The sequence below is a fragment of the Cinclus cinclus genome, chromosome 13 (genome assembly GCF_963662255.1).
Source record: "Cinclus cinclus chromosome 13, bCinCin1.1, whole genome shotgun sequence".
In the NCBI taxonomy this organism is placed as follows: Eukaryota; Metazoa; Chordata; class Aves; order Passeriformes; family Cinclidae; genus Cinclus; species Cinclus cinclus.
Genome location: NC_085058.1, coordinates 3,954,103 through 3,981,057, shown reverse-complemented (window position 1 = coordinate 3,981,057; position 26,955 = coordinate 3,954,103). Strand labels below are relative to the sequence as shown.

Below are 26,955 nucleotides of genomic sequence, written 5' to 3'. Positions count from 1 at the left end.
ATCAAGATTAATTTGATTCTCTGCTGATCTGATGCATATTTAAGTGGGTGATGTGTGGAGGAAGGGTTTGAATTTATCAGGAAGGTCTAGAGATGGAATTGCTGTCAAGATCAGCCCCTTAAGAGTTACCTTTCTGGGAGAGGAGGGTTTGTTACATTTGCTGCCTTGGTAGGAGGAAGGCAAATGAAAGCATGGGTTTCTTTGGCACCTGCTAAATGTCACAATATCCTCTCATTTGTCCACCTCAGCGCAGGGGTCCTGCTTTGTGCCAAGGGATTCTCTCCCTTCCTAAGGGTTTCTCTGACATCTGAAATGGAGATTTATGGCTCCAAGGATGGACTCAGCTGTCCGTGGCCATGGAAATCCCTCTGTAATTCACAGTATTCTCTCTACCCCAGTGCTCCCATGCTTGCCGTTTTTCCAGTGTTAGAGCAATTCCAAAACCTGGAGTGGTTTCTCTGCCCCTAAAAGAATGAATTCCGAGCGTTTGAGCCTGTAGTTCAAACCCAAAGGAGTGGGCATGGCACCTCTGCATCCAGCACATTTCTGGAGTGGGAAGTGCATTTCCCCTTCCCCTCTCCTTCAGCCCTGCGATGGGTTTGATGCCGAGGCTGTGCCGCAGCACCGCTGCTCGTGTCTGCTCAGGCACAGTCTGGAAGGGAGATGCAGCCCAGACACTCCACATCACAGCAGCCACAAGCAGGGAGGGTGTCTTGTCAGGGTGAATAAAGCATGGAAGCTACTCCAAGAAACATCTTTTTTTACTCGGGGAGTGTCTTTAGCTGCCATGGCTAAGCAAAGCTCTTCAGCATGAAGCATCCAGGCAGGTGGAAGTAAAGAAGGAATATAAAAGACCCCACAACAGCTGTGTGTGTACGGTGGAAGCAAAAAAGGCAGGTGGGAGGAAAAAAGGCAGGAAAATAAATGCTGCATATTTTACCCTTGAGTGCTGCTGGAGCATATTGGCTCATCTGGCACCTCAGCTGTCCAGGTTATTGTCCTGCCTGCTGCAACTTGCTAAGAATTATTAAAGAAAAAAAAAATGGGCCCTTTTCAGGTTCTCTAATTGCTGTTGGGATTTCAACAACTGAGATGCTCTGGTAGCAGGAACAAATCAAATGAGCCAGTCAGGCTCCACTTGGAAGCTTGTTATGTGTGGAGAGGCAAGGAAACTCTTTGTTCCACTTTCAAGGGTTGCATCTTCATTTGAATTGCCTCCCAATATGGCTTTTTGTCTTACAACCTGCTGCTGTGTCCTGTAGGTGATTCAAAGTGTGAAGACTGACTGAAGAGCATCTGCTCTGCTCTGCACCAGCCTGTAATTGATTGGAAATAATGGCTGTTACCCATGAAACCCATTTTCTCAGCACACTGGAATCAATCACTGTGCTGAGGGGAGGGAGCAGCAGCACGTGCTCTTCCCTTCTTTGAAGAATCTTTGAGCAAATTCTGGTTTTTAAGCCTGATTTACCTGCAGCCAATTTTTTCCTGTCTGCTGCCCTCCCTGTGCAGCTGTTTATTTTATAAGGAGGGCTGCCCCCTCCTGCCTGCTACTTTTTTCCGAGAGGTAGAAATGCAGCAGATTTTCCTTTAAAATAGGGTGCATGGTAAGGGCCTGGGAGTGTGATGGAGGATCACGTGCATGTGGATTTTTAAAACCAGGTGTGAGTCCAAGATCTGTAAAGAGAAAGGGTGGTCTCAGTTTGCCAGCTGGGAATGTGCATGGATTCAACGAGAAATGAAGGAGCACTCAGGGTCTGCCAGCCAAGAGAGTGAGCAGGGGGGTTGGAAGGGCTGACAGGGGTCCCTGCTGCTTGGCTGGGGGAGAGCTGGCTCAGTGAGCCAGAGACTCCAGCCTGCAGTGCTTTCCTGCCAGGATCCACCCACTGGGGATGACCAGCTGGTGGCCCTCACCCTGGATGTCCCCCAGCATTCTGGCACTGTGCTGTCCCTCAAAACGGTGTGGCAGTGGCCTCTGGGGACTGACACTTGTTAGTGTAAGACTGGGAGATGGTGGAGCTTTGCAGAGGTTTCGTAGCATTGCTGGCCCATAAATATCTGTGTCAATCACAGCAGCCTTTCCAAAGAAGCATCTTGTTTAAAGCCACTGTGCCCTCTGGCATGTAGGGCAGCTGTGACCAGGACAGCCATAAATGGGGGTTCATGTGTGTTCATTTGAAACATAAAGGCAATTAAAGATAATAAATGAAATGAAATTGAGATCTCCAGTTGGAATCATCTCCTAAGTTCAGGACCCAAAGGAGAACTGCTTGACAGCCTGTTCAGACTTCACCTGTAATATATTTGGTTTCAAAAGCAATTTTAATGATGAACTTCTGAATAAGGCGTGTTGTTAGAGGCACTCCATCACCTCAGAAGTGAGGTTCCTGCCCTTTCACCTTCCTGTTCAGTCAAACTTCCAGAAGAATGTTAATCAAAAGCCAAAAAATAATCCAGCTATTTCTAGTTGACAGCAATGATATTAATTATTGTTTTAGTCAGCTTTGAAGATCGTAAAGTTTCTGCCTGCCCAAAAATCCCCCTCCATGAAGAATCTGGCATGTCTAAGACAGCATATGGGTCGAGGGAGGAAGGTGGTAAGACACAGCAACAGGGGAAGGCGGAGGGCAAGGGAAGAGCTCTTGGGAAGTGGCTTAGTATGTTTAAAATCAGTACAAAAAAGCTGCTGCAGCTCCCCGTGGCATCCTGCCAAGAGCTGCATCCCAGTGGTAATGCCTCGGGAACAGCCTTTGCCATTTCCGTGGGAATAAAGCAGGGAGCACAGCATGATAGCCTTGGAAAGGAGGGGATGACAAATTCCTCTTCCAGCTCTGCTGGGAAGCGGAGCTCTGCTCACAAGTAACATTTCCCTCGTCGTTTTGCAGATCTCTCGCATGGAGTACGTGCATTCCAAGAACCTCATCTACCGCGATGTCAAGCCGGAGAACTTCCTCATTGGCCGGCAGGGCAATAAGAAGGAGCACGTCATTCACATCATAGACTTTGGTTTGGCCAAGGAGTACATTGACCCAGAAACCAAAAAACACATTCCTTACCGGGAGCACAAGAGTCTCACTGGAACAGCGAGATACATGTCCATCAACACACACCTTGGCAAAGGTTTGTCTGCGTGGGAGGAGCTTACAGAAGTGTCCTTAGACTGGAAAAGCTCTGTAAGGACATGGAGTCCAACAGTTGACCGGCACTACCATGTTCACCACTAAACCATGTCCCCAAGTGCCACGTTCACACATCTTCTGAACGCTTCCAGGCATGGTGACTCCACCACTGCCTTGGGCAGCCTGTTCAGTCCTTGACGCCCTTGCAGTGAATTATTTTCTCTAATATCCAACCTAAACCTTCCCTGGTGGTGCTTGAGGCTGTTACCTCTTGTCCTGTCCTTTGTTCCCTTTGTCTTGTCCTTTGTTCCCTTGGAGCAGAGCCCACTTCACCCCCCCTCCCCCAGCTGCCCTCTCCTGTCAGGGAGTTGTGCAGAGCCAGAAGGTCCCCACTGAGCCTCCTTCTCTCCAGGCTGAGCCTTCCCAGCTCCTTCAGCTGCTCCTGGTGCTCTAGCTCCTTCCCTGGTTCCAGTGCTCTACTCCCTACCCTGGACACATTCCAGTTTGCCATTTGAATCCTGTAGACCTCCCATGTCATCTTGACTCAGTTCTCTTGGACCCTGGAAGCTATTTGTGAACCTCCCAATGCTGTTTACAGTTGTGTGGCTTTTTTTTCCTCCCCTCTTTTGAGGAATTGAGCCAGCTGAAATGTTGGAAGCCTCATAATTGCAGTTTTTATTAAGAACTAAATAACTGGGAGCAGCCCTGCACTGATAAAAGACAAGCAGGCAGACGGTGATTGCTGCACTGGATGATAGACAAATAGATTTTTATAGCACAGCACTGTCCCAGTGCCTTCCAGTTCCAGGTGGCAGAGTTGGATGTTCCCTAACCTAATTGGTTGGAGAAAATGAGTGATTTAAATAACTATAAACGCTGCTTTCATCTTCTCTCCTTGCTGCTTTCTTTCCTGCCAGAAGGTTACATTTCTGTGGCTGAAAGGCAAAAAAAAAAAAAAAAACAACTTCACTAAATGTTCATATTCTCTTAAATCCATAGAAGCAGTGAGATAATGGAATATTCTCTAGGAGGCCTCCTAGCATGTTTGCTCCCACTTGGAGAGCTCATTCTCTTTGGGGAGTAACGAGGGATGAGCCTAGCTTCTAATTTAGGAAGGTGAAGAGTCAGGCAGGGGTGGAGGAATGGGAGGGTGCAGTGGGAAGCTGCTGGTGCAGGCGATGTGGAGGGAAGTTGTGTTTATGTTTGCAGTGCACCATGTGCCTTTCTTAGGACCCATTTCCCACAGAATTTCAGCTCCCACCATGACTCATGGAGGGGAAGGGTCTGAATCAGTTCTGGGGTTGTATTTGAGGGTGCTGTCCCTGCCCAGAGGGGTTGTGAGGAGCTGATGCTTCGCTGGTGAGACCAGCCCAGGTGGAATCAGTCCTTTCACATTTCAGACTTGGAGTCTGACTGCAGCTTTTCTGAGAGACAAGCGCGCTCAACTATCTTCCTGGAAGTCCATCTGCATCACTGCACTAAATTATCCAGGGCATCCTCTTTTTTTCCCCCCGTTTTTATCAGGATAACTGCAGGAACTGTCATTTCAGTTCCCTTCTCCTGAGTGTCCCCACTCCCAACATCTCCTGCAGGTTAAATGGCCACAGTGTCATGGGTTGGTTCTGCTCAGGATCATGCTGTTTGGAGCAGGTGAGGTTCAGAGGAGGGAGGTTGCACCAAATGAGTCCACGAGCTCAGTGAATCCAAGAATGCAGCTCAGCCCAGCCCAGTGTTGCCTCCACATCTGTTGTTCTCTTCTGTCCTCCCCTGGGGTTTTGGATGCTTTTTGGCAGCTTGTTTTCGGATATTTTTCCTTTGGCTCTGCTCCCCTTTCCCCCCCCCCCTTCATTTACAATTATAACATCTGCATGGCAGTAGCAGCAAGTGTTCCATGGTTCTGGAAGGAGCTATTTTTGATCTGCTCTAATGAGCAGCAGAGGCTATTGGGAAAGGGTTGGCACTGTGCAGGGGTAGATCCCTGCAGCTGGTTGTGAGTATCCCATCCCCATTTAGTCCAGAGGAAATGATCCAGCACCACATGGCACCATTGACACTGAGAAAAATTGGGGCACTGCTTTATTCCTCTGCAATTAAGAGTTACCCGATCTACCTCAGGTTGGATGTGTGTTGTGCAGTTCCCATGTTATCTCATGGCTTCTGGCTGATTTTACACATTTTCTGGCTTTCTGAAACAGCTTCTGGTATTTCACAAGATCTGAGCCGCAGACAGTGAAGGTCCCTATGGTTCCTTTATCTCAGATACAGGTGTGGCTGCTGCTGAGATCTCAGAGCCATTTTTGCTTCTGCAGCAATAATTTGTCATCTCTTTTAGAGCAAAGTCGTCGAGACGACTTGGAAGCCCTTGGCCATATGTTCATGTATTTCCTCCGAGGCAGCCTGCCCTGGCAAGGACTGAAGGTAGGTTTGAGCTTTAGGTTTTGTCCTTTAAAACTTTGGCCGGTCTCTACCCAAAGGAGAATCCGCTGGGGAAACGTTGGCAAAATCCAGTCAGAAACACCCTCCTCTCCTTTGTGTCCTTGAAGCCTAACACTGAGGCATTCAGCTGCAAGGGAAGATTTTAAGGTAGAAATACATTAGCTGGCACTCCAGTTTGCCAAATTGGTACAGTTTTGGAGAGAAGGTTGAACAGAGAGACAGAGACAGCAGTGAGAGAGCAGTGATTGGAAGCTGCCCTCAACTGGAGTGTGACTGGGACACAGTGGTTGTTTATGAAATTCCAGTTCCAGCAACACAATCCCCCAGCTGCATCTGTGATCCATGTTTATAATGGGAGCAGTTTGATGGGTTTAGATGCACAGATGGACTTCAGCTTGAAAAACTGGTTTACTGGCACAAGTATTTGGTTTGGCTTCCCTCCAGAGACACTGGACACTCAGTGCTGGGGAGTTTATGAGATGCTGTGTACAATGTGGAGAGCTGCAAGTAATTGAGTTGCCGGCTGCCACCAACATCCATCAGCTGAGCTAACGAGGAGTAAGTCATTTGCTGGCTCCAGAACTGTTGGAAGGTGCATCTTCCCTGCTCCATCACCTCCCTGATGATTAAGCTACTGCGTTCAGCTTTGGAATTTAAGGAAGTGAAGGGTCTGATCAGGTTAGGTTTATCAGGCAAGACAAGAGATCCTGTTGGATAAAGGAGCCAAAGCTTTGGGTTCAGGAGCTGCTCAGCAGAGCTCTGCAATGGTCAGTGGGTATAGACCCAGTTGGGTTAATAGACCTTGTTCATCTGTTTTTCACCACCTAATCCAGAGTTAGTCTCAGCTCAGCCTCATCAGGCACATGCCAGAAATGTTGGCAACAGGACATAAAAGCAAAGAAGGATTTTTCAAGCATGAAAGGGTTTGTGAAAGAAACCAGACTCTCTCTGACTTTATGTCCACGCTTCTCTGTAAGTGTGTTATTCTAGTACATATTTTCTTTCTGCCTTAGTTGAACTTAGCTGCTGTAAATTAATCCTGTAAATTATTCTAAAATATTTCAAAGTTTATACATGGTTCTACAAAATTCCCTCGGTCCAGTGCTGAACTTGATAAGAATTAGTTGACTCCTTTTTGAGGTCCAGGGCAAATACTGACTCTCCAGCTGGATTTAAAATGTGGCATGTTTGCCCTTCTGTGTTTCCTCGGCTTACACTTTTGGTCTGTACTGTCAGGACTGTATCTGCAGAGAATGTTTATGGTGCTGATTATGCTGCTGCCAGGTCTAATTGACATATTTTGAAATGGAGGCAAGAAATCCCACTTTCAGGGTGACAACTGGAGCAGAGTTCTCTGCCTCAGGTTAATTTAGGTGGGAAATCCAACTGCAGATGGTTTCATTTCCTTATTGACCAGATATTAAACCAATGCTGAGTGATGGACAGTTTGGAGGGGAAAGGAAAGGCTGTGTGAGAGCAGCCTGGGATTTCGGAGAAGTGTGACTGATGCAGAGTTATTATCAATGTGGTAACATCCTTTGCACAGAGGAATACCAAAATTGCTGTGTGATGAGTCTGTTTTGCAGTTGTTTGTGAAGGCAGCTCGATGGCCCTAAGCCTGGGGAGGTCCTGATGTGCCATCACAGTTCATGCACCTTTATTTCCTTCTCCCATGAAACCTTCCCTGCACAGTCCTCAGGACTGGGCTGTGACAAATGAGCCTGGTAGACACTAATAAGGGTCAGGCCATTCTTGAACAAAGATGATTTGAACACCCTTGGATGTTCCTCCCAGTAGCCTGTGAAATATTCCTACTGGTGTTGTTTAGGATGCAGTTCAGTTACAAGTAACATCTCCTGATGTCACCCAGAATGGGCATTAAATACCTTGTTTTTCTTCCCATACAGCATGTCCTTTCTTACATGGTTGAACTCTTTCTCCACAACTGTTTTGTCTTTGTGCGCTGCAGGCTGACACCTTAAAAGAGAGATATCAGAAGATTGGGGACACAAAGAGAAACACTCCAGTTGAAGTTCTCTGTGAGAACTTTCCAGGTAAAGCCCTGATGGGATGGTGTGAGTGCAGCTGGAGGTGGCCATACAATGTCAAATAGGATGGGCCTGCACTCCTCTGTCTGAAAGTATTAAATTATGTGTATCCATCATGGTGTTCCTTAAGCAGGCAAACAACTGGAGCTGCTGCTATAAATTAGCAGGGCCTGAGGTCTTAAAATGAACAAAACTCTTCTCATCAAGGAGGTTGGACAGTGCTCAAGGGCCTTGTATGCCTACTTTACTTCTTGGCTTCCTTCTGAAAGAGCTCCTCATTATTTTCCCTCTCCCAAATGACCATGTTGGAACTACTGAGTTAATTCTTTTCCAAATGGAAGGTTTTACAGGTGTTGCAGGTGTAGGTGGTCAGCTTGGAAAATGGGATGGTATGTCTGTCCACGAATTCCACCTTCTGGGAGCAGTTTTAAGGAGAGTATTACTAAAGTGTGCTTGTAGCCAAGCCCAACACCTGATCTCAGCTGAACAGACCTTGGAGCTGGGAGAGCAGGATACAGAGTTAGCACCTTCCCCAGGGTCCTCTGGCCACAGAGTGAGCTTGAGAGGTTTTGTGGGGTGTTTCTGAAGTCCTGACACCAGGGAGAGCACCCACAATTAATCCCATTCCTGTAGGAGCTGCTGTGCAACATGGTTCTTTCCCAGCATGAGGAGCAGCAAGCCTGGAATGGGATCATTGGTCGCTCAAGTCACTGTAATTCCCGAGATGTCTCGTTCCAAAACCTACCCATTTCCAAGCAGAACAGCTTCAGGTTGGCTGTTCTCATCTTTTTGCCAGTACTTCTCCTCACAGCTCCTTCAGGTCTGGGCTGATGGGAGATGAGAGAACTGAGTTTTGTCCCTTCCTCACTCGAAACTGGTTGTTATCCACCTACTGGAGGTACTTAAAAGAGAGGATTCTTTCTTCTCCTTTTTTCCCCCCTCTTATACCTCCATGGAAGCCACAAGCCACAGACAGAGTTAAGTATCAATAAGCAGTTCTTATGGATAATTCTTATTTTTGTCAGCTGAAGGCAAGGTGATGAGCCAAGGGAGAGCTGGGAAGAGGCAGGACATGAGTTCCTCAGTCTCAGTGCTCTGTGCATGCAAAGTGCAAATGCAGATGGAGGAAAGCAGTTAATTAGCTTAACACCAAACCTTGGTCTGTAAATTTACCCTCTTCAGGTAAATCAATCTGGGAGAGTCCCTCTTTTAGTATAGTTTTGAATATTCAGGCACTGCCAATGTCATGATAGGACACTTTCCACTATTCCAGGATGCTCCAAGCCCCATCCAACCTGGCCTTGGACACTTGCAGGGATGGGGCAGCCACAGCTTCTCTGAGCAAGAGCATTCTAAATGCCTGTGAGCAGCCTGTTGTCAGGTTCTGTGAGTTTGTTTCTCACTCCGTGTTTTTTTTTTACAAATACATAGAATTAATCAAGGTGTGGATGGACCAAATTTGAGCAGAGGTGGGACTTCCATCTTTGCTTGAGAAGTTTTTGGATTGTTTTCCATTGAGGACTGTGTCTAAAAGCTGTGACTTGTAGGAGAAAAGCCAGAGGTAGCACTGGCAGCCCAGATATTGGTTTCTAACAACTCATTTGGAAGATTCAGGATAAAAGCTGCTGCTTTTTCCCCTTTTCCAACAGAGGAGATGGCCACATACCTCCGCTATGTCCGTCGATTAGACTTCTTTGAGAGACCAGACTATGATTATCTACGGACCATCTTCACAGAGCTGTTTGAAAAGAAAGGCTACACCTTTGACTACGCCTACGACTGGGTTGGCAGGCCAATTGTGAGTTGTCCCTGCAAAATCCCATGTCTTGCCTTCTGCGTGCTGCTTCCCCACCACTGCCTTTTTGACACCAATAATCCAGATTAATGCCAGTGAGTTTAGGATCAAATCTTTCAATTCTCAACACAATGAGATGTCCTGACGTTGTGTTCAGGGGGTTTTTGCAGTGCCTCAAAGTTTTCCTGAGGGACAGAGGCCTCATGCACCTACCTGGACATACAAGCCTCATTTTCCCATTTGTGACAGTGAACATGATGAGACTGAATTCCCTCTAGTCTAGCACAGGATTGGAGACCTGTATCTAAAATCCATCTTAAAGCAGGAGAATCATAGAAACCCCCTATAATGGTCATGTTCCCATCGAAAAGGTACAGAGGATCTAGGCAGGGTTCTGATGGATGTGCAGTGAATAGTAAAATCCTAGAATGGTTTGGGTTGGAAGGGATCATAAAGCCCACTTTGTTCCACCCCCCTGCCATGGGCAGGGACACATTCCACTATCCCAGGTTGCTCCAAGCCACATCCAACCTGGCCTTGTCCAGGAGTGGGGCAGCCACAGCTTCTTTGGGCAGCCTTGCCAGAGCCTCACCACTGTCACAGGGAGGAATTTCTCCCAAATATCTAATCTAAACTTGCTCTCCTGAACTCAGGATACCTTGGAGGACACACAGAGGCTGAACCAGCTCTGTACAGTACATGGCAAGGAAATGTGGAAGAAACCAACTCCATTTAGCCATTCCATGACTCCATGTGGGCCATGACCCTGTATTTGTTGCATCACTTTTATCATCAAAACCCAGTTAAATTCAGGAAGCCCTTGGCCAAAGGTTGTGTCATGGGGAAATATGGTAGAAGAATCTAAAGCTCTTTGTTTTGGGTCATTCTGCTCATGACCCACCCCTAAGATCAGCAATGACATCTGTAAATGAATTGTCACTGGTGTCAGATCAAATGCCATCGGTGCTAACTTGGTACCACTGCCAGTGCTTTACTGTCCCAACTATATTTAGCATTCCCAGTGCTTACTGTGCTCAACACAGTTCCTAAGAAATCATTCCCTTTGTGAATCAAGATTTTATCTTCATCTTTCTTTAATTACGAAGGCAGTTGATAAAGAGCATCTCATAAGACAAGCGTGCTATTGCTGACAACCACGGTGGTTGCCATGGAGATCTCGATGTTGGGAGCAGGGATTATGACTTTGGTGAGAAGAGAGCAGATGAAGCTTTAATTTTTACATGTCCTGTTTCTATGCAAGCATGATTTTTACAAGTGGTGAGACAATGGGATGAGGAAAACAAGTCTGTGTATTTTCTGTTTGAGATGCACTAGGTGTGATCTGACATTGAGACAGTCACCTAATCATATCTTCTTAATTAATTTTTACACAACACATTTGGTGCTGGTGTCCACCATCAAATTCCATGTCTGTAAATCACAGGAGTTTTGTAGCCCTGGCTGTAATTCTCCTTGGGTCCTTTAGGCAGTGTTTTGATGTTTTTCTGCTTCCTACTGGCTCGATGAGGTAGTTTTGTGCATGTGAGAGTCTTCACTCTAACCAACACCTTATTTTCCAGCCTACTCCTGTGGGATCCGTCCACGTAGATTCTGGGACCTCTGCAGTGACAAGAGACAGCCACATCCACCGGGATCGACCATCACAACAGGCCCTTCGCAATCAGGTGCGTTGCTTGGCTCCTCTCCCAATTCCTCTGGCACTGGAGAAGCAGAAGCCACGTGGCATTATAGATGGCCGGGGCTGATTCTTGGTCATACCAAGGACAATTTGTGTTTAATTTAGAGATGGTGATACAAGGAGAATTTTGTCAAAGCAACAGATTTGTGAAATAAGGTATCAACCAGTGGAATTCCTTGGTATCGTGAGCCAACCAGAGTCCAGTTTGGAATGGGGTTGTTCTTCTGTAGTTTGTGGGTAAACAGGTTAAAGTCGATTGTCCAGCCTGGTTAGACTCCCTGACTACCATATTTTTTGAGGTGCTTTTACTCATAGCACACAGACCATGGAGCAGACTGAGAGTTACGCTGATGGCAGCCTGTTCCCAGGTGCCCTCTGCCCACTGAGTGTGCAGCTGTTGCAAGGATGTGTGTCCCAAGAACATCCATATGTCCTTCTCAGAGTGTCCAGTTCACAGTGTGAGTGTTGCAGAGCACAAAGGACAGGCAGGGCACAGCCCTCAGGAAGGCATCACAGTCTGGATGAACTGCCGCAGGGAAATTGAATTTCCCGTTTTTTCCTTTTTCATTGTACTGTTTTGTTGGTGTGGAGAGTTTGGACTTTCTGTGTTAATAAGAGTTCTCAGACTTTCAGTAGATCTCCAACTGCAGCTCCCAGCTGGAACTGTTGCTGCTCTTATTCCCAGGGAGTGATTCCAGGCTTATTCTGATCCCCCAAACTCCATGTTCTGCCCAGTTCCTCGAGCTAGGGTTTGTGGGTACAGAACCAAGCATGGGGTGTAACAACCTGTCTGGGCTCAGCCTTCCTGGGCTCTTGAAGGGTCACACAGTTAACATAGGGTAGGATACATCCCAATCCATCAGCTACAGTCAAGATGACCCCTGCTTGGTTGTATTGCTGCAGGAAGCTGGGTTGTCTGCAGCACATATGCATGGTGATTAGTGTGGGCTGGTGTATGAGTCCTGATACAGTCATCTGCTTTAATAAATTCCCTGATGGATGCAGTAACCACCTGGTTTTTGGGGGATTGTTCAGCCAGTCTCCTCTTGTCCACCCTGGCCGCAGACCTTCACGTGTATGTGTGAGGCATCGTGTTTCCTTGACAGCACAGTGACACCTGGCTTTGTTTTCAGGCATTTTAGTTCACAAAGGCCCCAAGAAATCCCAAAATATACAGGCAGCCTGCAGGCCTTGTTCTTCAGAGCTGCACAAATAGTCCAGTTCTGGATTGCAACAGCAGCTTTTGTCATATTTTCACTTAAACATTACTTAGGATGATGAATTATTTAATATAACATGGGGGAAATCAGGTTCTTCTCACCAAAACACAAACATCTCTCTTCTGAGAGATGTTCCTTTAAAGTCTTGAGCAAAGCATTTATCTAAAGGAAAAAGGCAAAAAAATAAATGTCTCAGGAAGTGAATTGGAGGTGTAGGTTTTGGTCTCCAGATTTAATGGCCTAATTTTTGTTCTTGGATGTAATAACTGCAGATTCTCTCTTACAGTACTTGACTTCTAGTAAAGAGCTAATCTCTTTGTTGCCTTTTCCTTTGGAAAGTAAAGGGTTTTAATCAAAGATAAGTCAGCTCTTCCCCCTCTATCTTTAGTCTTGCCATGTGATTTGGAAGCTGGTAGGAGGGTGATGAGTGTTAATGGGAACTTGATGCTCCCAAGCCGTATCAGGGAACATTTTGGTTGGATATCAGAAAAAGGCTCTTCCCCCAGAGGGTGATTGGGCACTGAGCAGCTCCACAGGGAATGGTCATGGCCCAAGACTGCCAGAGCTCCAAGAATGTTTGGACAATGCTCTCAAGCATGGGGTGGGATTGTTGGGGTGTCTGTGAAGAGCCAGGAGTCCTTGTGGGTCCCTTCCAGCTCAGAATATTCTATTCTTTTCTGTTCTATGCTATGCTATGCTATCCTATCCTGTCCTGTCCTGTATTTCACAGCATCACTTCCTTGGTGTCACTCCTTAGGTTGTGTCGAGCTCAGCTCAAACCAACTTCAAACACAGTTTTTCACATTCTTGGCTGTAGAGCTAAAAGAGACAAATCTGGCTCTTGTGGCTACTGGAGCCTTTCCTGGAAATTGGTTCCAGGCTCTCAGGCAGGAGCCTGCTTCTCCCAGTACTGATGTAGCTTCATTCCCTGGGCTAATCAAGCCACCTGATGCCATGGAAGAATAGCACTCAGTATGTGCTTTCCACTAGATCATAAAACCTGCATTTAAATTCTCCAGTTGTTCCTAATCTTGTGAATTACAGCCATTGACAAAATACTCCAAGGTAGATGCTTCTTCTTTGGATGTCACCAAGGACAAGAGGTGTGAGCAGAATCTCAGGCTGATGGGAGGAACATGTAGTAAGAATATTTGATAAATTAGATGATCTTAAGGTCCCTTCCAACCCACACTGCTCTATGATCCTATGACAAAACCACCTCTAGAGAAACAGCACTTGGTTTTGGTGCCTGATTAGAAGAGCAGCCCCGCGGGTCGCTGCGGGAGGCAGGCAGAGCAAATGGAACAATAATGGATGTTTCATGGAGGCTTCTCTTTTAATTCTCCTGTTTTTTGCATGTGCTCCTGCTCTAGCTGAATGACAATTTACTAGTGATTGTTGAAGTTTATTCTTAGGTTTCTGGAGTCTTTCCCTGGGTGCACTTTCACTGCTCACAACCTGGGTTTATTCACTGGAGCCTCTTTTTTCCTAGCCAGATCCATGGTGTCTCATTCAGCTGAGGCCTGAGGCCAGTGCACATCTGACTGTCTCACACTTCCCAGTCTTGGGAAGCATTCTTCCCACGGGTCAGTTGGGTTCAGGTGTGCTGAGATCCACCTGGGTCTTAGGTGAGCACTGGATGTATTGTCATCAAAGCTGGGTGACTGTCTTGGTTTGAAAGACAGGTGTCTGCCAAGGAAGGTGTGAATCTCCCTTCCCTCTGAATTACTATAACTTTGAAATTAAGGGGCTTTCAGGCAAAGATACGGGAAAAGGTTTAACAGTTCTTTACTAGTATGCATACGTTTAACAGGACAAACAAACAACAGCAGCAGCAGCACGAAGCAGGAGCCCGGTGCCAGCCTTGTCCCGGGCGCGGGCGCGTTCCCTGCGGTGCAGTTCCGGGCACGGCCGGCAGGGGCGCTGCTGGCTCCCGGCCGGGCAGGGCGCGTGCGATGATTCCCCCGCGCCTGCAGGGGGCGCTGGGCAGCGGGCGCCGCCTCCTCTCCCTCGCACGGCAATGGCGGCCGGGCCAGGGGGAGGTTCAGGGCTGCAGCAGGAACCTCGGAGGGGTGGCTGCCGTGGCTGGGACCTGCGGATCCCAGAGTAGTAAATGAAATGTTTCAGAAACGCTGAAGCTGCAGGGTGTCCCGGCAGGCAGGGCTGCTGGGTTAAAGTGTATTGAAAAACTCAATACAGGGAAATGGTGGGGCTGGGCTGCAGCAGGTGGGCTCCCCAACATGGCCATGAGAGGCTCCCTTCAAGGGGGGAGAGGGCTCAGGATCCCAGTTTTACCCCTGAGGCACCAAGCAGATGGTGAGGATCCTTTCCAGTGAGATCAGATGTTAATAACGTCCCACTCCTATGGCTGCTCTTACGAGCAAAGGCTCACCCACAGTAAGGAAGAAGCAGTACAGGGCTGGGCTCCAGCAGAGGCAGTCAATTCTACAGTAAGCAAGAACTGGACCACTCTCCCCCATGCTGGCAGAGAGAGAGAGCTAGGAGCTGCGCCCTGCCCTGTTTCCCCACAGCCTAAAATCTTGTGGTAACTTTGCCCTTCCCAAGAGAAAAGCCCTCAGGTAAGAGAGTAGCCAGCTGCACCCTTCTTCCTCCTCCCTCTCCCCCTCCAGATGGGACAAAATTCCATGAGAGAAAGAAACAAAAGGAAGAATCCTAACCCCCAGCAGTGACCCACCAGAGCTTCACATGCAAGTGCAAAGTGATTCTTCTAAGAAAACAAATTAATTTCTAATAATTAAAATCACCTGTTCATCTCCTGGGGGCAAAGAGAAAACTTCTTAGCCAAAGCTTCTTATCTGCTTTTCTGCAGAAACCCAAAAAGCCCCCAACCTTCTCTCCAGTCGAGCAGGTGTGGACGTTTCCTTCTGCACTGCACAGGTGAATCAGTGTGTGGAACTGCCTTTTGGGTGAAATTAAGTGTTTGGCTTTGATTCATGTTGCAAATTTTAGTTTAAAAATATGTATTTGAGGGAGGTTGAGCTTGTGAATCGCATCTTGCTGCCATGCCAAGTGCTCTGGTGTGTGTGGCCTGATAGACATAGTTAAATACTGTCAATGTAATTGTGGATGTGCTGAAATCCATAGAAGTAAAGCTGTTCTAAAGAAATTATTTCCAGAATTGATCTTTCCCTTCATTCAGCAGCTAGAGAGATGAAATCCACTCCCATCGTGGATCACTGCAGCCACCATGGAAGTAAATAATGAGGTGCAGTTGGTAAAGGGGAATTTTAGCCCACCTAAAAGTGTAAATGCCTTGCTTTCTGCAAAGAAACTAACCCACTAACCAGTGCACCTTTATTTCTGCTCCTTATTCACCATTTGCCCTCTGTTCTGTTTCTTTCATGCTCCTGAACTCCTGAGTAGGCGTCATCAGATCGCAGAGGAGAGTGGGAGATCCAGCCAAGCCGGCAGACAAATACCTCGTACTTGACATCTCATTTGGCTGCAGATCGACATGGAGGATCAGTGCAGGTACCTCTTCCTTTTGTTGTGTGCAGCCTTTGTGTTAAACCCCCTGAATTCTCCTCAAATTGCAGCAGTGTTGTGGTTGGGAAAGCAATTTTACTGGTCCTGTCCTGTATATCATGCTCAAGCCATGGTTTGGGAGGGACCCAAGCTGCGATGGCCAATACAATGGCTTTTACTGTTTGAACAAAAATTTTTTTTAAACTGTTTTGAACCCAGATTTGTTGAACTGAAGACAGAAAGGGGTGGCATTAGTAGGTCTGGTCTGTAAAGTACCCTCTACCCTATCTTGGTGGTGCTCTAAGGCAGTACAGGCAGCTGAAGTAGGATTTGTTGTAAGTAGGCCCCATTAATGTTGGGAAAAGAGTTTAACTGTTCCCACCAGTTGGAGGGCATGGTGAGCACAAGGTGGATCTCCAGAGGGTTGCACTGGAAGGACATGAGCAGAGGATGTGCAACAGACAATGTTGGAGCTGGCATTACCAGTGTTTCTAAATTCCTGAAAAATTCCTCTTGGTGAAGCCCTTCCTGTCTTGGTTGTCACTCAGGCATGCTGAGGGACCTTCTGGCACTAAAGCCAGAGTGAGCTGGCTGGACAAGCTGGAGAGAAGGTGTTGGAGACTTCCAAACAAATAAGAACTCTGCTGTCGCTGCCTTTTTGGCAGAGCTTTGCTGTGAGAGCTGGCTCTGCTGTAAGACACAACACCCTGAACTATGGATCTGGTGAAATAAATGGGAATTAGAGCTTGGAGCAGGATAGAGCTGAGCCAAGGAGATAGGTATTGCAGTGTCCCTAAGAAAAACGCAAATTAGCTTGACATTTTTACTTTTTCCTGATAAGTTGGGTTTCATGTGGTTTTGGCTTGATTAGCCACGGTCCTCTTTTAATTTAAAGATATTTTACTGAGAATATGATATTTTGCAGAGAAGCAAAGGTAAGCAGGACCTGATGAATGTGTAGCTCTGCTCTCAGATATGAGCAGAGAGTAACTTGGAAAAGTGTCCAAGGTCAGGCTGGATGGGGTTTGGAGCATCCTGTTCTCATGGAAGGTGTCCCTTCCCATGTCAGGGGGTTGGATTAGATGAACTGTAAAGGTTCTTTCTGACACAAACCATTTTGTGATTGTACAACTTCAGCACTCAGTACAGAGTAGATGTTTTTATTCATATTTTTTATGTGAGTGTCCCGTTCTGCAATAAAAGGGGAACTCAGGAAGGATTCTTTTGATAGATTTCTCGGATGAAAATAAACTGCCAACATAGCAATATTATATCTGAGGACCATTCATTGATAAAAAAGGGTAAGTGTTCTTACTAAGGAGGGAGAGGAAAAAGAGCAGAGTGAGGAAAAAGAGGGGGAAGAAACAGAAGACAGGGACGTTTCCTGCAGCGCTACCACAAGAACCGTGGCTCTTTGTTGGCATCAGCATAGCAGGTGAAGCATGCATGTTGTGAATCGTGGTGCGTTTGTGTAGCTCCTGTGCAGGCTGGGTGCAATTTCCAAACAGTAGCAGGCTGCGTGTTCCTTCCGTCAGTGGGGAACAGGCTGCCATGGCCACGGGTGCAATCCTGGAGTAGCTACAGGTTCCCAGGTTCGGGACGCGGCAGCTGCGGGCACAGCTGAGTGCAGGCGGTGGCAGCAGGCTGGTTGCTAAGGGCTGGTGCTACAGCAGGTTGCTGCAGGCGTACGGTGCAGGAAATACAGCGGTGGTGGTTCCTGTGACTGGATGCAAGCGGGCTCATGCTGGCTGCACACCGACAGCAGCGGCGCTCGCTGTGCCAGGGAGGCAGCGGAGCACGAGGTCATCGCAGTGGCAATCCGGTTTGTGGAACAGGGAAGCAGGGAAGCAGGACGGCAGGGAGGAAAAGGCATGGGGAGGAGCGGGGGCCGAGCGGACCCTACAAGAGGTCACTCATAGTCCGATCATGAAGGCTTTCTCTGCCCTGATGGGCTGCTAGGAGAAGCCTCCCCGGGGACAGGGCTGCTGGGACAACATGTACAACTCTTATAGGAACCTTTCATGTCATGTATAACATATGTTCAGGCATAAATAAAAATCAGATTTGTCTCTCTCCGTGAAAGGAATGTTTCCTTGCGACAGCAGCACTGAAGCAGCCCTAGGAATCAGATGGGAAGAGTTGCTAACCTGAGCAGTTTACAAACTCCTTGTGCCACTGTAAGCACTAAAATTCTGCTTATCTGCAGTTAAGAACAGGAAATGTGCTGTGTGTGGCTTCTAGGATGCAGAGGCTGGAATTGTTCCTCAGCAGACACCACACGTTGGACATTGGCAGGTCAGCAGCTTCAAGTCACCCTTCCCTATAAGGTCGACTTTGCCTCATGAAAATGAAGTGGTGGCACATGAAAAGCAAGGAGGAAAATCAAAGCCTTTTGTAAAATGGAATTTAACAAGTAGCTGAACAAAGTGTGGGAAGAGCCCTGGGAACAATGCAATTAAGTGCCAGTGCTCTGCAAATCTGCATAGGAAGCATGGGGGTCTGAAGAACCCGGGGCAGCCCAGGCATGATGAGTAAGGGGAGGGGTGAAGACCAAGGAGTTGTCACTCAAGCTCTGAGCACCATGTGAGCTGAGTTCTGACCTGTCCTGACAGAGCCCAAGGGGACTCGTTGGCAGAAACAGCAGCTCCTGGTAGGACTGAAGTGTGCAAAATTAATGTAATATGCTGACTAGGGGACATCTGCTCCAAGGGGTTCCTTCCCTTCATCCCTGGTGGTCAGATCATCTGGAGCTGCCAGGAGTTCTGGGTACCACCCCTAACCCCTCACCATGGGAGATGCCTCCTCTTGCCTTGTAAACAGACTAAGAGGAGGAATAGGGCAGGGAAACCAGGCATCCTTACAGCTGTGGAGCCAAGAGCAGCTCCCAGCAGTTTTCACAGCAAGGTGCAGAAGCCTGTGCTAACATCCAGGTGAAGAATTTCGTCCCATGCAGGATGCTTTGGGGGTTGTCGTAGTAACGGAGCATTGATTAGTTTTCCAGAAAATTATGTGGATGTCTTGGTTTGAAAGACAGGTGTCTGCCAAGGAAGGTGTGAACCTCCCTTGGAATGGAAAAACATTACTCTCCTCCTTGTGAATTATTATAACTTTGAAATTAAGGGGCTTTCAGGCAAAGATACGGGAAAAGGTTTAACAGTTCTTTACTAGTATGCATACGTTTAACAGGACAAACAAACAACAGCAGCAGCAGCACAAAGCAGAAGCAGGAGCCCGGTGCCAGCCTTGTCCCGGGCGCGGGCGCGTTCCCTGCGGTGCAGTTCCGGGCACGGCCGGCAGGGGCGCTGCTGGCTCCCGGCCGGGCAGGGCGCGTGCGATGATTCCCCCGCGCCTGCAGGGGGCGCTGGGCAGCGGGCGCCGCCTCCTCTCCCTCGCACGGCAATGGCGGCCGGGCCAGGGGGAGGTTCAGGGCTGGAAAAAAGGCTTCTTTTACAAACCCCCAGGGGCAGTCAGTCCTGGTGCCTCTCCAGATGGTGAAATGGGCTGTAGCAGGAAATTTGGAGTGGAGGTTGGAATGGCAGAGGAGAGCACATCTTAGCGTGGCAAAACAAAGTGCAGCAGAAACTCCACGGCCGTACCAGCAGCTGCGGTGTGTTCCAGAGGTCACCGGGTGTTGGGTTAAAGTGTAGTGAAAAGCCCCAAGCAGCACCAGAAAACAGCCAGCTGAGCCACAGTAGTCACTGCAGGAAGCCAAGAGATGCACCCTCCGGAGAGGGGGAGAGGGCTCAGGTTTTACCCCTGAGGTACCAAACACATGGTGAGGGTCCTTTCCAGTGAGATCAGATGTTAGTAAGGTCCCAGTCCTATGGCTGCTCTTATGAGCAAAGGCTCACCCATTGTAAGGAAGAAGCAGTATAGGGGCTGGACTCCACATTGGCAGTGAATTCTCCCGGAGGTAGCAGCAACTCACTGTTCCCCCCCCAGCCAAAATCTGACAGTATCTTTGCCTTTCCCAAGAGATAAGACTCCAGCTAAGAGAGTAGCCAGCTGCATGCTTTCCCCTCCTTTGCCACTTCTTTTGTCTCTTAAGTACTGGTTGTTATCATCTCTTAGGAAGACTCCCTGAGAGAAAGGAAAAAAACAAAAGAAAAATCCTAATCTCCAACAGTGGAGCTTCTGGGAGCTGGTGAGCTGGATGGTTATCCCTGTAATGGAAAAGCTGGAGTGAGCCATCATTGCAAATGTGAGGCAAAAAGAGATGAGAGACTGTGTCAGTAGCTTTTGGGAGAGGACATAATTTGTGTAAGGAATGAAATTTAAGGATTGAGGCTTCTCCCCACAGCACTGTCAGGCAGCAGGACTGAGCTGCTCACCTGTAAAAATGTCAGGAGAAAACAATCAGCATCATACAGCTAATGTATGTAGGTAAGGCTGGCAATCAGTGCTCACACCAGTGCCTGCGTTCCCAGACGGGCCTCTCAATGCCAAGTCGTGTGATGGGAACAGGTATGTGAGTTAGGGAGCACACACACAGGACCCTGCCTGCTGCTTTGCTTTGGCTGCTGCAGCCTGGAGACTCCAAGGCAGCCACAAAACTTGGCAGCCTCCTGAGAAGGTGCCAAGAGACAGGAGCAAATGTTATTCCTCAGATTTCCCATTCCCTCAGCAGCCCTTGCCAGGGGGCCTCACAAATGAGGTGTTCTTTGTGTTACAGGTGGTGAGTTCAACCAACGGGGAGCTGAACGTGGACGACCCAACAGGAGCACACTCCAACGCACCCATCACAGCACAGGCGGAGGTGGAGGTGGTGGAGGAAGCTAAGTATGTTTGCTTTATAACAGGCTTTCCACTGGTTGGTCATTATCCTTTCCCTTGGAAGTGAGTGGGGACATTTTTCTGTGGCAAAGTCCTCAATGCTCGTGTCCCATGCCCTTTTCCTTGCATATTGCTGCTTTTGTGCATGGTGCCTTCAGTGCTGCTGCTGCTTCTCTTCGACACTTGTCATGCTTGGAGAACATAACTCAGAGCATGCATTGCCAGATACACATTTCAGTAACACAGATACCAAAATACTGAGAGCTGATCTCAGGAATCCTGGTGAGCAGTGCAGAAGAACACACTGTGCTCTCGTGAGTGTACAAGTAGCTTGAGCTCAGCTCAGCAGAGAGTTCATTGGTCTGAGTTGTCACTTCATTTCTGGCTGTGAGAAGTGGGTCCCAGGTATCCAGAACAGTCTGGAAGTAGCTCTTGCAGGAATGGGTAGTTCTCCCTGGGGATTCTCTTGGTCCAGCCCTGAGAAACTGAGTGAATAGAACCAGAAACAGCTTGTGGAGGAGAAAGTGCTCCCTCTAAGCTGGCCTCTCCTGTAGCTTGTGGTCAGATGTGAGAACTGCTGTCAGAGCTGTTGCTTTGACCATTTTGACTCCTGTCCTGCATCTGGCACCATCATGTCGCCTTTTGCACGTTCTCACCTCCTCTGAACAAAACCAGGACCTGTCACTGCAGAGTCACCACAGAGTTCTGGCACTCCCTGGTGAGGGGCCAATTGTCCCAGGGTTGCCTTTGAACTGGTCAGTGCTGGTACATGGCCCAACTGCCTGGTTATTATTTAACTGGGTGATACGGTGCCACTTGTCCCCCATTATTTGCCTCAGTCTTCGTGGGCACTTCTGTATGAAAAGTGGCAGGTGCAAGGAAGGGGTGTATGGATAGACAAGGTCCCTAGGTATGTCATCTGTGCTGGTTGTCCTGAAGGTATTCTGCTCTCTATTCTCCAATCCCTTGGGCTTTGCATGTGTGTGGGATCTTGCTCACTGGTAGCTGGCCTGGCCTTGATCCCAGCAGCCACAGACACACCTTTTCCTGCCAGCCCTAGAAGCCTTGGATTTGGTGCAGGTTCCTCATCAAGCTGACAAGGTGGGGAAGATCTTGAAGAGCAACTTCCAGAACATACCTCTTAGATACGGGTTGTGTGGCTGACAGAGACCACCAATTTGGCATCATGGGCTCTGAAGAGGGTCCCCTCAGACATGTGGCTCCTAGGATGGGGCAGATTGTCACCCTCAACAGTTCTGATGCAACAACCCAATGCAAGGAAGAACCAGGAACATCTCCAGCCCATGTTTGTGCAGCAAGGCCAGGTCCAGCCCACACTCTGTGTACAGGGGAGATATCAAGCCAGGTGGGAAGGAGCTGTGCCACCCAGGCTCTATCTCACAGCACGTGGAGCTGTAGTGTCTCTCTCCAGCCCTTGTTTGTGTGCTCCCAGATTGTTTTTGGAGCTCTGCTAGGAAGCAGAGTGTAAGCTGCTTTGCACTGACAGGTTTGAAGTCTCTTGTAATTCCTAAGCATAGACTGCTTCATTCTGCTTGCCACAGGGAAGGCTTTGTCTTTTCTTAACATCTCTGATCACAAATCCCCTCAGGCACACAAGAAGGGCAAAGGACTTTGGGATTCTGCTCTGCAGAAAGCGTGCCAGAGAGACCTGGCAGGAGCTGGGGCTAGGGCTGGAGCTGGGCTCTGTGTTTTGAGTTGATAGTAGTGGGATAGGCTTTCCCTGGCACTCCATGGGCAGAGCCGTGCCAACGCTTCTGCTTGGAGTGTGCTGGAGAAAAGTTCTGGATTCTGGCAGTGGGTATTGCTGGAGGGCAGGTCTCAGGTGTAGATCCATCATCAGACCCTTCTGCTGGAGCTGCAGGGGACAAGAGCTGATGGTGACCCGGAGTCCCTTTCTGATCCCAGCTCCAGATAAGAACCTGAGGGGTCTGGTGCCTCCATGGAAAATGGGTGCTTGTCAGAGGCCTTGCTCCCGTGGAAGAGTGGCAAGGGCAGAGTGGTGTGAGTGCTGGGGCGGGCAGCGGGCAGGCCTGGTGTGTGTCTGCTGCTCTGCACTGCATGTTTGCATGGCTGCAGTGACTCGCTTCCATCCCACCTCTGTGAACTAATCGCTCTTTCTTCCTTTCTGTGTTTTTTCTCTATACTCTCTGTAGCTGCCTGAAAATGCTCAACTTGTGGTGAGTCCCTCTCTCCAGTCCACATGCAAGGGGGAGCGGACCAGACTAGACTGGGGTTGGCAAAACCAAACCCACCAAACGCTAAAAAGGCACAAAGTCAAAGCCAACCCAGAGCTCTTTTGATTTTAGGACCATTTGCACTACTGGGGAGGGCATGGGCTGTGTATGACCAGCCACACTAGGCTGAGGGATTCGGCTGATCTCTGAACAAATGGATGCAAAATCAGATTTTAATCCTTTCCTATTTGGCTTTCCATCTCCCCCAAATGTCTACGTCCATGAGCAGATGATGCCTGATGGAGTTGGGCAGAGTCGGGCCTAGGCTGGCTGAGCCTCTTACAGGAATTCCTCACGTAGACAGTTACAAAGGGAAAAGCCCTGCACCGACTATTGAGGAGAGGGGCCAGATTCTTCCTTGGAAAGTCTCATCTTGGAGAAGCACAGGCCAGAGAGAATGGAAGGACAAGGCCAGGGAGTCCTCATTAGTGACAGAGCCCCTACTCAGAGAGGGTTTATGGGAGGTGGCTCCTTTCCAGCTGAGGTGCAGGTGAATGGGCTTCTTTAGGAAAGAAGGGGTGGAAAGGTTGGGATCACACTGGTCCAAGCCAAGCTTGGGGCTTTATCAGGGTTTTCAAGCTGCAGCTGTAGTGTCCCAGTCTCAGGTTGTCCCAGGAGGTGCTCCCTGGGGAAACCATGTACCCAGTAAGTGAAGGACCAAGCAGACACTGAGATGAGTTTGTAGGTTCCAGGGTAGGCTGATGGTTGGAAATTGCCACAGAGTGAGGGGACCAAGCCCATGTGTGGCGAGGGATGTCCTTGTTGGATGGGAGACTGACTCTGCCCTGCTCTCCATAGGCATCGCCTCCAATACCTCTGGCACCTCTGGCTTCTCTGTATGTCATAGTCTGGGGCTGTTCTCTTGGGCATCATCTGCATGCAGAGAGGTCACGTTCTGTAACTGTCAGCCTGCCTTATTCTTTTATTTTGGTGTTTTGGTGTTTTGCCTTTGCCTGTCTGAACTGCCAGGATTTCCTTTCCTGAACCCTTCCCTGGACCTCTAAGTATAAACCTAAAAAGACAGTTACAAAGAAAGCCAGCCAAAAGTCAGTCAGCTCCCTTTGTTCAGTACCCAAGGAGCTGAGTGCTGCTCAGCCCCTTCTTCCCTTACCTGCTGCATGCAAAACCATCACTCATGCATCCTCCATCCTCTCCCTGTGACGTCTCCCTTACCATCGCGGAAGCCATGAAGGAAGGTAGCTGCTGTGGGAGAGAAATACTGCAACAGGCTAAAGCAAGAGATGGGGGCAGATGGCTGGGACAAGAGAATGCCAGAGCAGTCCTGGGGTGGGGGTTCCAGCCTGGGATGGGGGTGGCAGACAAACACCTCAGGATGGGTGGGCAGCAATGGAGGCATCACTTGACCTACAAGGGCTTTCATTTCTCCTCATCCCACCGCCAAACTGGTCCTGTTCAGGAGCCAAAATCATGGACAAATCATGGACATCAGTCTGTGCAGTGGGAGGGGTCTCTCCTGGGGGGCTGTGGGAGCTCTCCATGTCACAGGGAGAGTTGTTTGTTCTGCCAAGCAGTTGATCTGTGCTGGCAGGCTCAGCTCACGGCAGACTGTGCTCACCCATTGCTTTTGCACCCCAGAGTAAGGCTTGTGCACCCAGCGACAAGCATCTGGGTGAGAGTTCCTCCAGCTCTGAGAGGATGGGGTGTAAAGTTGACACTGCAGTGAAAAATAATTTGGAGAAGATGTTAGAGTGGTTTGGAATGTTTTTAGCCTACAACAGATGGTTGTAGGAAAAAAAAATGGTCTTTGCATCCTCGTGTTTGCCTACCAGAGCTCAGGGAGCACTTGAACAACACTCTCAGACACGTGGTTGGATTCTTGGGGCTGTCCTGTGCAGAGCTAGGAGTTGGACTCAATGATCCTTGTGGGTCTCTTCCAACTCAGGATCTTCTAAGATCTCAGTGGTCTACTCTGGTTGCTTATCCAGGCATCCCTTACAGCAGCCTGAAAGAGCAGTCTTCCAGCATCACCAGGGCTTCTAAGGGGACAGCTGTCCCGGCAGATGGAGAAAGACACGTAGCTTGGGAGAACTCACACAGATGTGCAGAGCTTTCCTGACAGTGGGCTGAGGGTAATTCAACGCCAAGGAATTCTGTAGGAAGCCAGGAGGCGTATAGGATCTGGACAACTACTCCCAGTGTACCCCACAGGGAACCCACCACTCCTCACGGTTCAATTGTTCAGTTCCCCCCCCACCTCAGCCTCCACTCTCCATCCTTGCTTCCCCTAATCCCGTGCACCACCCTCACATCAGATGGGAGAAGCAGGGGTTCTGCATCCCGATACTGAGTGTTTGATCCAAGGTGGAAGCTCCAGTTATCGTGAAAGGTTCAGTAAGGAAACCTGGTCCCTGAGCCAAGGTCTCTTTGGAACTTGGTTTTTTTTTTTAGTAACGGTGAAAACCGTGTGTCTCATGGCTGGGAAAAGCAGCCAGAGCTCACCATCCCAGTCCACTTCCTCTGGGGTGGGACAGAGGGAATGGAGCACCTGGGTCCATGTTTTACTGTTTTTCCAGATGGCTTCTTGTGTTCCAGTGGAGCCTGGGAGGGAGAAGCCCGGGAAGGGAGAAGCCTGGCCAGCACTCTGGGGCCTGGCAGTGGGACACCCCAGCTAGCTGTGGCCGGTCTCCCAGTCCAGGCTGGTGGTGTCATCCACCCACCAGCACCTGCCCCCCATCCTGGCAGTGTGGTGGGGCCTGGGCCGGGCAGGCAGAGATGCTGTTGCATGAGAACGAGTGGGGGGATGATGGGGACATCATGGGGACATTGCGGACACATCACAGGGACATGGCAGGCTGCCAGGCAAGGGGCTGACTCTCCCTCCTTGTCCTTTGTGCCCTAGGTGCTGCTGCTTCTTTAAGAGGAAACGGAAGAAGACGGCTCAGCGTCACAAGTGACCAGTGCCTCCTGAGCCTTGCAGGAACCACCACACCTGCAGCTCCTGCCCTGTCTCACTGGAAGGGGCTTCTCTTTAGGAGGGAGGAGGAGGAGGCATAGGAGGAAGAGAGAAAAACTAAAACAAAACAAAAAAAAAAAACCCAAGTGACATTTTAAACCAAAAAGAGAAGAAAATGTTCCAAAACAAACCACTCTGGGGTTGATCTGCTGAATGGTCTCCCTCAGTCACTCCAAGCCTGAAGCTCCTTTTGGGACCAGGACTGTGGCTGGCTCAGGTCTTGGTCGCCCTGAGAGGGGGGCTGGCTGGCTGACCCACCTTCCTGTTGTTTACGGCGAAGGCATCGCGTTGATGCAAACCTGAGGACCGTGCTTAGTTCTTGCTCACTTTTCTCCCCTCCCTTCCCTGCACTCTGCTCCTCTGTCCTCCTCCCTCCTTAATTAAGTGAAGAAATTCCATAGGCTCAATTGGCTGTGGAGGGGGCAGGAGGATGTGGGTAGGAGAAGGGCCTGACTGCTGCAGCAGGAGGAGACAGGTTCTCTCTGTGGCTCCTTGGGAACAGTTACACTGTAATGTGCAAGCTGTGAGAAATTTGCAATCTACTGTTCCAGTTAGGGGTTTTTTTTCTGGCTCCCTTGACACCTCCCTCCTCTGACAGTAGCAGAGCAGTGTGGATTGTTTTAAAGAAGCTGACGTCGTTGCACTTTTTATTATTTTTAGCATTTACAGATGCACATTGTATCTGTGGATCTCTGCATGGCCATGCCAGCACAGGCAGACATCCAGCGAGGAGGATGGTGGGGTGCACGGAAATGCCCTTGAGTGGGGATGTCCACAACCCTCGTGCCAGTCTGGGGCTCCTGATGCCCACCTTGGGCCGCGTGCTGAGGAAAGCATACTTGAATTTCCAATCACCCTTCCTAGCTGCCAGTGAATGTCCTTTCCATGGTTTCCTACACCATGCCTGGCCGGGGGACACCAGGCTGATGCCCAGCATGGGCTGGAGGGAGCAGCATGGGCTTTGCCAAGCTAGAGAAATGTTGCTGGTTTTAGAGGCAGATCAGGATTGATGTTCCTGAGAAACAGCAATTTCCTGAAGCGTGGGCATTTCTTGGTGTGGGTGGCCAGGCAGCCTTCCTAAATCCCTCCTTGGGGTGGTTGGGAACCTTCTGCAAGAACATGTTAGTAGGAGCAAAGCTTCCCCAGCAGG

The 26,955-nt window shown here is 49.0% G+C and overlaps 1 protein-coding gene across 5 annotated transcripts in view; it reads left to right on the top strand.

Moving 5' to 3' along the window:
- The window catches only part of CSNK1G1 (casein kinase 1 gamma 1), a 59,388-nt gene extending 33,073 nt beyond the window's left edge, over positions 1–26,315 (top strand). For 2 of the 5 annotated variants that reach the window (XM_062501839.1, XM_062501837.1), the window contains 9 exons: positions 2,886–3,120; positions 5,452–5,537; positions 7,525–7,609; positions 9,253–9,401; positions 10,979–11,083; positions 15,702–15,809; positions 20,476–20,582; positions 22,751–22,774; positions 25,692–26,315. In XM_062501839.1, coding sequence (XP_062357823.1) covers positions 2,886–3,120; positions 5,452–5,537; positions 7,525–7,609; positions 9,253–9,401; positions 10,979–11,083; positions 15,702–15,809; positions 20,476–20,582; positions 22,751–22,774; positions 25,692–25,746 — 954 coding nt within the window. In that variant the 3' untranslated portion in view covers positions 25,747–26,315. The remainder of the gene's footprint in view (positions 1–2,885; positions 3,121–5,451; positions 5,538–7,524; positions 7,610–9,252; positions 9,402–10,978; positions 11,084–15,701; positions 15,810–20,475; positions 20,583–22,750; positions 22,775–25,691) is intronic. The other 3 variants (XM_062501841.1, XM_062501838.1, XM_062501840.1) reach the window with 3 other exon arrangements.
- Positions 26,316–26,955: the final 640 nt, after the last annotated feature.